The 11,064-nt window shown below is 46.4% G+C and overlaps 1 protein-coding gene across 1 annotated transcript in view; it reads right to left on the reverse strand.

Annotated features, from left to right (window-relative positions):
* The window catches only part of LOC125447301 (alpha-N-acetylgalactosaminidase), a 31,226-nt gene extending 27,154 nt beyond the window's left edge, over positions 1-4,072 (reverse strand). The window contains exons 1-2 of the mRNA XM_048521610.2: positions 3,871-4,072; positions 1,103-1,286 (exon numbers count right to left, since the gene is read on the reverse strand). Of these exons, the coding sequence (XP_048377567.1) occupies positions 1,103-1,257 (155 nt within the window). The 5' untranslated portion in view covers positions 1,258-1,286; positions 3,871-4,072. The remainder of the gene's footprint in view (positions 1-1,102; positions 1,287-3,870) is intronic.
* Between the last annotated feature and the right edge of the window lie 6,992 nt (positions 4,073-11,064).

Raw genomic sequence — 11,064 nt, forward strand, 5'->3', positions numbered from 1 at the left:
CTACCAACCTCCGGATACAACGCATCATCCGCCATCTACAATCCGACCCCACCACCCAAGACATTTTTCCATCCCCACCCTTGTCTGCCTTCCGGAGAGACCACTCTCTCCGAGACACCCCTGTTCGCTCCACACTGCCCTCCAACCCCACCACACCCGGCACCTTCCCCTGCAACCACAGGAAGTGCTACACTTGCCCCCACACCTCCTCCCTCACCTCCATCCCAGGCCCCAAGATGACTTTCCACATTAAGCAAAGGTTCACCTGCACATCTGCCTATGCGGTATACTGAATTCATTGTACCCGGTGTGGCTTCCTCTACATTGGGGAAACCAAGCGGAGGCTTGGGGACCGCTTTGCAGAACACCCCCGCTCGGTTCGCAATAAACAACTGCACCTCCCGGTCGCGAACCATTTTAACTCCCCCTCCCATTCTTCAGACGACATGTCCATCATGGGCCTTACTGCAGTGCCACAAGGATGCCACCCGAAGGTTGCAGGAACAGCAGCTCATATTCCGCTTGGGAACCCTGCAGCCCGATGGTATCAATGTGGACTTCACCAGCTTCAAAATTTCCCCTTCCCCCACCGCATCCCAAAACCAGCCCAGCTCATCCCCTCCACCCACTGCATCCCAAAACCAGCCCAGCCTGTCTCTGCCTCCCTAACCTGTTCTTCCTCTCACCTATCCCTTCGTCCCACCTCAAGCCGCACCTCCATTTCCTACCTACTAACCTCATCCCGCCTCCTTGACCTGTCCGTCCTCCCTAGACTGACCTATCCCCTCCCTACCTCCCCGCCTATACTCTCCTCTCCACCTATCTTCTTTTCTCTCCATCTTCGGTCCGCCTCCCCCTCTCTCCCTATTTATTCCAGAACCCTCACCCCATCCCCCTCTCTGATGAAGGGTCTAGGCTCGAAACGTCAGCTTTTGTGCTCCTGAGATGCTGCTTGGCCTGCTGTGTTCATCCAGCCTCATATTTTATTATCTTGGTGTTAAATGAATTGTTTTGCCTGTGATATTTTCAGCGACAATGGGGCCCAGTTTAATTTCAATTTCGATTTGACATTACTCCATGACTTTGGGCTGTGGCCTCTGACCTGATGCAGTTTTCAGGATCACCATCGCAGTCTGTGTTGCAGCGGAAGCGTTCCCATGCCAACCATCCCATGGGTGGGGTCCTCATTAGGCCATTGTCCAATGACAGACTGCAGCTGGAGAGTAGGATCACGAGGAATGCCAGGAGTAGCTCCATCCCCCACAAAAGCCCTCTGACGTGTTCCACTGGTAACAGAAAACACTGTTAGACCACTGTGTGAGACCCCTCGGCCGGAATGTAACTGGGCCCAGCTGGCACCTCCTCCAACTGGTCAGGAGGCCAATGGGGACCGCGCAGTGAGCCGGTCAGAGTATCTTTCCTTTTAGTTGGCGTTCGTACCCCCTGGGTAACGCGGAGTGGTTAGCATGACTGGGCAGGTCTGTAAATATGTTTACTCTTTGTATTTCTATGAATAAAGTACATTTTTGTAAATAAAAAACACAGAAAACACCATCTTAGAATGGCACAGGAAGAGGCCACTTGGACCATCATTGCTGTGGCAGCTCTTTTTAAGAGCTGTCCAAACACACACACCCCCTCAATCCTGTAATGTTTAAACTTTAAGTTTTATTTCTTTATTTTCTACGTAAAACTAAGAAGCTGTCACTCTACTATAATTACTGTAATGTTTAATTTTTAACTTTGTTCTTTCTTTCTGACTTGTTCTAGGTACTTGTATCTTGTGTGGTAACATAATACACTTTCACTGTGCTTTTGTACTCGAGTACATGTGACAATAAAATCAAAATCTTTTACCCATATCACAGTAAATTTATCACTGCCGGTCTTTATCCAGTTCCCTGTTGAAAGGTGTTCATGTATCCATTTCCACAGCCTTTTGAGACTTTACAACCCCAATCTCAACAACTGAGTCAACATTCTCTGATTGTTCCTTTGATATTTTTGGCCAGTACCTTAACTGTATCCTATGGTTCCCTAAACATCCAGCCAATTGAGAAAGCTTCACAATTTCTCTATTTAAACAATTCAATTGCCCCGAGCCCTTCGCTGCTCAAAAGTGAATATTCCCATGCGTAACTAAGGCCTAAATCAGTCTACGAGACCTAAACCCCACCTTTTCCTCCGTTACATTAAAAACTGTATTGGTGCCACCTCATGCTCAGATGTCCTCGTTTTTCAAGGACTGCAACATCCCCTCTGGCAGTGGTTGAGAACACCCTCGATCGTGTCTCCCGCATTTCCTGCAACTCATCCCTCCCTGCAATAACCACCAAAACAGAATCTCCCTTGTCCTCACCTACCACCCCACAATCCTCCAGACCCAATGCATTATCCTCCGACACTTCCGCCACCTACAATCCAACCCCACCACCAAAGACATTTTGCCCTTGTCTGCTTTCCGGAGAGACCACTCTCTCCGTGACTCCCTTGTCCGCTCCACACTCCCCTCCAACCCCACCACACCCGGCACTTTTCCCTGCAACCGCAGGAAGTGCTACACCTGCCCCCACACCTCCTCTCTCACTCCCATCCCAGGTCCCAAGAAGACTTTCCACATCAAGCAGATGTTCACCTACACATCTGCTAATGTGGTATACTGTATCCACTGTACCCGGTGTGGCTACCTCTACATCGGAGAAACCAAGTGGAGGCTTGGGGACCACTTTGCAGAACACCTACGCTCGGTTCGCAGCAAACAACTGCACCTCCTAGTCATGAACTATTTCAATTACCCCTCCATTCCTTAGATGACATGTCCATCTTGGGCCTCCTGCAGTGCCACAATGATGCCACCCGAAGGTTGCAGGAAAAGCAACTCATATTCCGCTTGGGAACCCTGAAGCCCAATGGTATCAATGTGGACTTCACAAGCTTCAAAATCTCCCAGCCCCCTGCTGCATTCCAAAACCAGCCCAGCTTGTCTCCACCTCCCTAACTTGTCCTTCCTCTCACATATCCCCTCCTCCCACCTCAAGTCGCACCCCCATTTCCTACCTACTAATATCATTCTGCCTCCTTGACCTGTCCATCCTCCCTGAACTGAGCTATCTCCTCCCTACCTCCCCACCCATTCTCACCTCTACAGGCTCCATCCCCGCCCCTTTAACTTGTCTGTCTCCTCTCCACCTATCTTCTCCTCTATCCATTTTCGATCCGCCTTCCCCTCTCTCCCTAGTTATTTCAGAACCCCCTCCCACTCCCCCTTTTCTGATGAAGGGTCTAGGCCCGAAACATCAGCTTTTGTGCTCCTGAGATGCTGCTTGGCCTGCTGTGCTCATCCAGCTTCACACTCAGTTATCTTGGATTCTCCAGCATCTGCAGTTCCCATTATTCCTAAATCAGTCTACTTTGTCTTAGAATTTCTCCATGGATCCTATCAAGCATCTTAACTGTGACTGTAAAACTCCCTGTGTCCGATGGTGCTCTCAAACAGGCAGCAGGCAGTGGCTGGGCTCAGGTTCCTTTCTGTGGGAATTGCCAATGTAAACGCCCTGCCTTCCAACAACGGGGGAAGTGCACCTGGGGTTTCAAAAGGCGCAGTAGCTAAGGGTCTGGGCAGGAAACCAATTTATTCACAGAAAGAATACATACTTGCTCCAGGAGATAATACCTGCTCCCTCTGGGTGGGGGGGAGGTGGGAGATAACACCCACTCCCTCTTGGGGGGGGGGGGGGGGGGAGATGGGAGATAATATCCGCTCCCTCTGGGTGGGGGGGGGGGTGTGATATAATACCCGCTCCCTCTGGGTGGGGGGTGTGTGATATAATACCCGCTCCCGGTGGGGGTGGGGGTGGGAGAGAATACAACCTGGCTGCTGATGGTTCCTGTAATGTGCAGAATGTAGATAAGTTTACAACTTCCTCGTCTGTTCAGTCCCAGCCAGTCAGCTGACTTATAGGTCACATGATGACCCAGCCACTTCCCCAGAGCCTCTGATCAAATTCCAATGTCACCGGGAGACAGCAGCTCCCTCAGAACCACAACCAAGGGAAAGATAAACAGCTCGGGCTGGGACAGCTGAAACCAGTTGCAAAACTCCACCAACGCTGCCACCTATAGCTGGCGCCCAACTCTGACCCTTTCCCAGTCTGCTGGCATTTGTCCTGCACAGATCTTACACACAGCCACAATATGAATGGTTTGTTTGCTGTGTTCAAGTCCCATTCCAGAAATATGAGTATGTATCCGGCCAATACCAGGGAAACACTCAGACAGAACTGTGTTGTTGACTGGAACATTAAACCCAACTATTAAACTGAGACAACTAAAGCAGAAAGGGAATTGTATAAATGATTGGCAGGGACTTTGTTTTGCAAGGCTGTGGGGAAAGCTCAGGGTGGCAGAAGTATTTGAATATCTTCCAAGAACTAGTGGGCGAACTGGCCTGTTTCTGCATTGAATAAGTCTATATAATAATCATTTCTTTATGCCTTCATTGTATCTGGATAGACCAATATCTATTGCCATTCCTATTTTCCCAGAGGACAATTAAGAATTGACAATGATATAGTGAATCTGAAGTCATAGGCAGGCCACACCAGATAAGGACAGCAAATTTCTATACCTCAAGGAAGTTAGTGAATCAGATAGGTTTTTAGAACAATCACTAAGCGAGGTTAACAAAGTGTGAAGCTGGATGAACACAGCAGGCCAAGCAGCATCTCAGGAGCACAAAAGCTGACATTTCGGGCCTAGACCCTTCATCAGAGAGCCTGCCCGAAACATCAGCTTTTGTGCTCCTGAGATGGTGTTTGGCCTGCTGTGTTCATCCAGCTCCACACTTTGTTATGACTGGATTAGATTCCCTACAGTGTGGAAACAGGCCCTTCAGCCCAACAAGCCCACACCGCCCCTTGAGCATCCCACCCAGACCCATCCCCCTATAACCCACACACCCCTGAACACTACAGACAATTTAGCATGGCCAATCCACCTGGCCTGCACATCTTTGGACTGTGGGAGGAAACCTGAGCACCCAGAGGAAACCCATGCAGACATGGGGAGAATGCGCAAACTCCACACAGACAGTCACCCGAGGCTGGAATCGAACCTGGGTCCCTGGCGCTGTGGCGTTATCTTGGATTCCCCAGCATCTGCAGTTCCCATTATCTCTGATCACTAAGCTAGGTTTCTCCCTTCCAAATTTTTTTGTTGGATTAGATATACAGCATGGAAACAGACACAGGAAGAACATGCAAACGTCACACAAACAATCACCCATGGTTGGATTTGAACTTGGGTCCCTGGTGCCATGCGGCAGTAGAGCTAGCCACCGAGCCACTGTGCCACCCCACAAGGTTCATTCCACTTAAGAACCACTCTGTGTAAAAAAGCTGCCCCTTATGTGCTTTCTAAATCTTTCTCCTCTCAACTTAAAAATATGCCCCACAGATTTAAACTCCCCCATCCTAGGGAAAATACCCTTGCTATTTACTTTGTCTATGCCCTTCAAAATTTTATAAACCTCAACCTATGCTCCAGTGAAAAAAGTCCCAGCCTATCTTTATAATTAAAACCCTGTGTTCCTGGTAACATCCTGGTAGAGCTTTTCTGAACCCTCTCCAACTTAATAAGAGCTTTCTTACAGCAGGATGAGCAGAATGGGTCCACAGCACTCAGTAGGGGACGGCACGGTGGCTCAGTGGTTAGCACTGCAGCCTCACAGCGCCAGAGTCCCAGGTTCGATTCTAGCCTCAGGCAACTGTCTGTGTGGAGTCTGCACATTCTCCCCATGTCTGCATGGGTTTCCTCCGGGTGCTCCAGTTTCTTCCGACAGTCCAAAGATGTGCAGGTTAGGTGGATCGGCCTTGCTAAATTGCCCATAGTGTTCAGGGGTGTGTGGGTTATAGGGGGATGGGTCTGGGTGGGATGCTTCAAGGGGCAGTGTGGACTTGTTGGGCCATAGGGGCCTGTTTCCACACTGTAGAGAATCTAATCATTTCAGATTTCACCGTGTGCCACGATGAGATTCAAATGCCTGCCTCTGGAAGATTAGCTTGGGGTTCTGGATTACTTGTCCAATGACATTACCAATGCATGAGTGTGTGCCCCCATAATGAATTGCAATGTGGGTGCTGTACTGGAGAATTGAAACTCATTTCACACTCCACCTTGTAACCTTGAAAGCTGAAACATAACAGCATTCATAACCAGGGGTGCTCTCAATGAAGCAAAATACACTGTTTGTTGTAAAATTCCAAAAGTGACAGGGATGAGAGGATCCGGGAACATCACTTATCCAACCCTCTCTATCCCAGCTACTGTGACACCTTCTCAAAATGGGTGGAATAGCTGAGGTAACAGTCATCCAAAATCTTGTTTAAAATAAAAGCCCAATTCATCCCACTTAATTCTGCACCCTACAATTCCGATAAGCAGCTTACTTTGAAGCTTTGGATGCACTTCCTTCAGTGACAAAACAGAAGTCAGCATGGAGGTTTCCTATATTACAACAGCAACCACACCTTGTTTTAAATTCATTCACAGACATGGGTGCCATTGCACAGGCTAAGTCAGCATTTATTGCCCATCCCTATTTTCCCAGAGGGCAGTCAAGACTTAATCATATTGCTGTGGTCTGGAGTCACATGTAGGCCAGACCAGAGAAGGATGGCAGTTTCTTTCCCTAAAGGATACAAAGGTTTTGATTGGTTGTAAAGCTTTTGGGGCATTGCAGTGTCCCAGAGGTTCTATAGAAATTCAAACCTTTTTTAATTATTATGACTCATGTTTTGCAACTCTGATGGGAATCACCACAGCCCTGGTAACAGTGAGTCATTGAGGGCTCCACTGCTATGGGTGTGTTACACAATTCCACACCTATCCTACTACTGATGTCAATTTTAGATTCTACAACAGAAATCGATTCATATGAACGTATGAATTGTGAACAGAAGTAGGCCGTTTGGCCCCTCAAGTCTGCTGTGCCATTTGATAAGATCATGATTGATCTAATAGTGGCCAGAATTTCACTTTCCTCTCCATGTCCTTATCCTCTCTGACTGTTGCCAATCAAAAATCTGGCTACCTTTAAAATATTCAGTGACCGAGCCTCCACTGCTCTCACAGTGGGTGGGAGAAAGACAGAGTTCCACAAATCAATAACCCTCTGTGAGAAAGCTTCCATCTTAAACTATTTCTTTTTAAACTACGTCCTTAGTCTTGTCTCATCCTGAAGAGAAAATATGCTTTCAGAATCCAGCCTGTTAAGTTCCCACAGGATTTTGAATGTTTCAATAAGATTATCTCTCATTCTTCTAAATGCCAATTGATATACTCCCTAATGTCTAACCTTTCTTTTCAGGATAACCTCTTCAACCCAAAAACCGGTTTTGTGAATTTCTCTGAACAGCTTCTCACATTTCAGTGTTACTTTTCACAATTTCATGATATTGACAGCTAAGTAGGAACGTGTAAACAATAACAGGAATTGAGTTCTAAACAATTTTATCTGGTTTCAGATGTGCCCTTTTACAGCTCCTTCTGCAGCTCCATTTCTCCTCCATGCCTTTGTTATCTCCAGATTAGACTAATCCAATTTCCTCCCATCTTCTCATTTTGCATCTTCCCAGTGAATATAAACACATCCAAATCTCTGACACCAGTACTCTAACTCTCACTAAATCCAATCACCTGTCACCTTTCTATGAAACTTAAGGGGTCGATCGGCTCAGCTGGCTGGATGGCTCATTGGTGATACAGATTGCCACCATCAGTGGAAGTTCAATTCCCATACTGGCTGGGACTACCGTTGAAAGTCCCAGTTTCCTACCCTCAGCTTTCACCTGAGGCGTGGTGACCCTCAGGTTAAACTACCACTAGCCATCTCTCCCTAAGAATAGAGAATCCCTATGATCTGACAGGACTTTGTGGCCTCATGTTTACTGACTGACCCTACACTGGGTTCCAGTCTAGCAGTGCGAAAATTAGACTATTCTCATTTTTGATTACAAATCCCTCCACAGTCTAGCCCCATGTTAGCTCTGTAACCTCCACTAGCCCCACAACCATCCAAGATCTCTGTGCTCCTCCAATTCTGGCCTCTTGTGCATGACGGATATACATTTGGAGGCCATACTTTCAGTCCACAGCCTAAGCTTTGTATTTCTTTCCTTAAATCTATTTACCTCTTTCTCCGCTTTTAAGATACTTTTTAAATTGAGCTCACCTGTCCAGAAAGCACATTACCTGGTGTCAATGTTTGTTTGATAATGAACCTTGATGCATTTGCTATGTTAAAGGTGCTCTTTAAATGCATACTCTGACTTTACCAGTGAGTATTCAATTAAGGTGAGATGGGGAACAGTAGCAATCTCACAGGATTACTAATCCAGAGGCCTAGTCTTTAGGGACACAGGTTCAAATCAAAACATGGCAATTGGTGAAATTTAAATTCAATTCATTAAAATTAATCTGGAATTGAAAGCTAGTCCATGAAACCACGATCTATTATCACAAATGCCCTTTAAGGGAGGAAATCTTTATCCGGTCTGGTCTGGCCTACAGGTGACTCCAGACCCTGTCAGTCTGGTTGACTCTTGGCTACTCTCTGAGCTGGCCAAATACATCCCCCAGTCCAATGGTAAGGCAGGACGGGCAACAAATGCTGGCCTTTCCAGCAACAATCGCATATCATGAAAAATAAAATTATAAATGATGTTTTAAAAACTCTATCCATGGTCAATTGATAGCTTTACAATAAAATTTTGCTCTCGCATTTCAATGGAAACTACTAACATAGTCATAGAGTCATGCAGCACTGAAACAGACCCTTCCATCCAACTTGTCCATGCTGACCAGTTCCATTCACCTGCATTTGGCCCATATCCCTTCAAACCTTTCCTATTTGTATACCTGTCCAAATGTCTTTTAAAAGTTGTAAATGTACTTGCATCTACTGCTGCCTCTGGTTGATCATTTCCACATATGAATTACCCTTGAGCCACTGAAGTGTTCCCCCACAGGGAGAGAACATTCCTGTCTAGAAATTGTTGCGCTGTGTCCATTCATCTGTTGTCATAGTGTCTGCATGGTTTCGCCAATGTACCATGTCTTGGGGCATCCTTGCCTGCAGCGTATGAGATAGACAATGTTGGCCGAGTCACATGAGTATTTACTGTGCATATGGTGGGTGGTATTCCCATATGTGATGGTAGTGTCCATGTCAAAGATCTAACATGTCTTGCATAGGTTGTCATGTCAGGGTTGTACAGTGTTGTGGTCGATGTTATCCTGAAGGTTGGGAAGTTTGCTGTGAACAATGGTCTGTTTAAGGTTTGGCGGTTGTTTGAAGGCAAGAAATGGAGGAGTAGGGAATATCTTGGTGAGGTGCTCATCATCATTGATAATGTATTGAAGGCTGCAATGAACATGGCATAGTTTCTCCACTCCTGGGAAGTACTGGATGAAGAAGGATACCCTATCGGACCTATCCTGTTACTGGCTTCTGAGAAGGTCATTACAGTTTCTCAGTGTGGCACGTTGGACCTGGTAATCGATGAATTGAGCATTGTAACCCGTTCCTACGAGGGTTTCCTTCAACACCTTCAGGTGCCTGTCTTGTTCCTCCTAATCTGATCAGATGCTGTGTATGCAATAGGTGATAACTGTTCTAATATGTTTAGGGTGGAAGCTACAGAAAAGCAGCATCGTGAGGTTATCCGTGGGCTTGCAGTAGAGTGAGGTACTGAGGTTTCCATCCTTGATGAAGGTGTGCATGTCTAGGAATGAGACTGATTCTACAGAGTAGTCCATGGGGAGTCTGATGGTGGGCTGAAACGTTTTGGTATCACTGTGAAGTTGTTTCAGTGACTCCTCACTATAAGTCCAAAAGTAAGAAAATGTCATCAATGTATCTGGTGTACAGCATTTGTCGGAGGTTCTGTGCAGCAAAGAAGTCTTGTTTGAGCCTGTGCATGAAAATGTTGGCACGTTGGGGAGCAAGCTTGGTCCCCATGACTGTTCTGTGTGCCTGGATGAAGGTCTGGTTATCAAAGGCAGAAGGTCTATCAAATGTAGGATGGTGTCTGGAAATTGGCAGTTAGTGGAATTGAATACTGAGGCTGTTGCAGTGATGCCATCGTTGTGGGTAATGCTGATGCAAAGTGCTGAAACATCCATTGTGACGAGGAATCTGAAGTCTCGCGACCGAAGGGCTTCTCCATGTAATGGGTTTCAAGATGCCCTTGATACAGCCACCATGCAACAACTGCCAGACAGGATGTTCCCTCCCAGTCAGGGAACACTTCAGCAGTCAAGGACATTCGGCCTCAGAGCTTCAGGTAAACGAACTCCAAGGGGGACTGCAGGATTCACAACAATGTAGAATCGCTGAGCAGAGGCTGACAGTCAAGTTCGGTGCCCATGAAGATGGCCTCAACCAGGACCTTGGCTTCATGTTACAGTGCAGGTGACCCCACCACACACTGTGTCTCTCTCTCACACACACACACACACACACACACACGTGAATCTGTGGGTGAATACAGTCAAGCAATATGGCGTTTTGTAAATTCCTACTTTAGAAATAAAACCAGTTTGACTCCAAACCAAAACACAAACAGATTCTAAACAAGGCCTCACATCTAACATGCACTGTCTGACCTAAAATGTCACCTCTTCTTTACACTGATAAAATCTTTAGTTCTCTCAGGACTGTGACTTCAAAGGAATTTGGGGATTTACATATACACATCAATCAATAAAACCTTCTAACTGATTAAAGATTTAACAGTGTCTTAGGTTTGTTTCGTACCCCCTCACCAGTGGTGTGAACCTTTGATATTTTACTTATAAATTCTTTATCTGATACTACCTCTGTCACTAACACCTGATGAAGGAGTAACACTCTGACAGTTTGCGTTTTCAAATAAACCTGTTAGACTATAACCTGGTGTTGGGTGATTGCTGACCTTGTCCATCTTAGTCCAACCCCAGCATCTCTACATCATGGCTTTCACACAACCATGTTGACACAATGATGGTAGATGGAAGTGATTCAAC

Source organism: Stegostoma tigrinum, chromosome 38, assembly GCF_030684315.1.
Source record: "Stegostoma tigrinum isolate sSteTig4 chromosome 38, sSteTig4.hap1, whole genome shotgun sequence".
In the NCBI taxonomy this organism is placed as follows: Eukaryota; Metazoa; Chordata; class Chondrichthyes; order Orectolobiformes; family Stegostomatidae; genus Stegostoma; species Stegostoma tigrinum.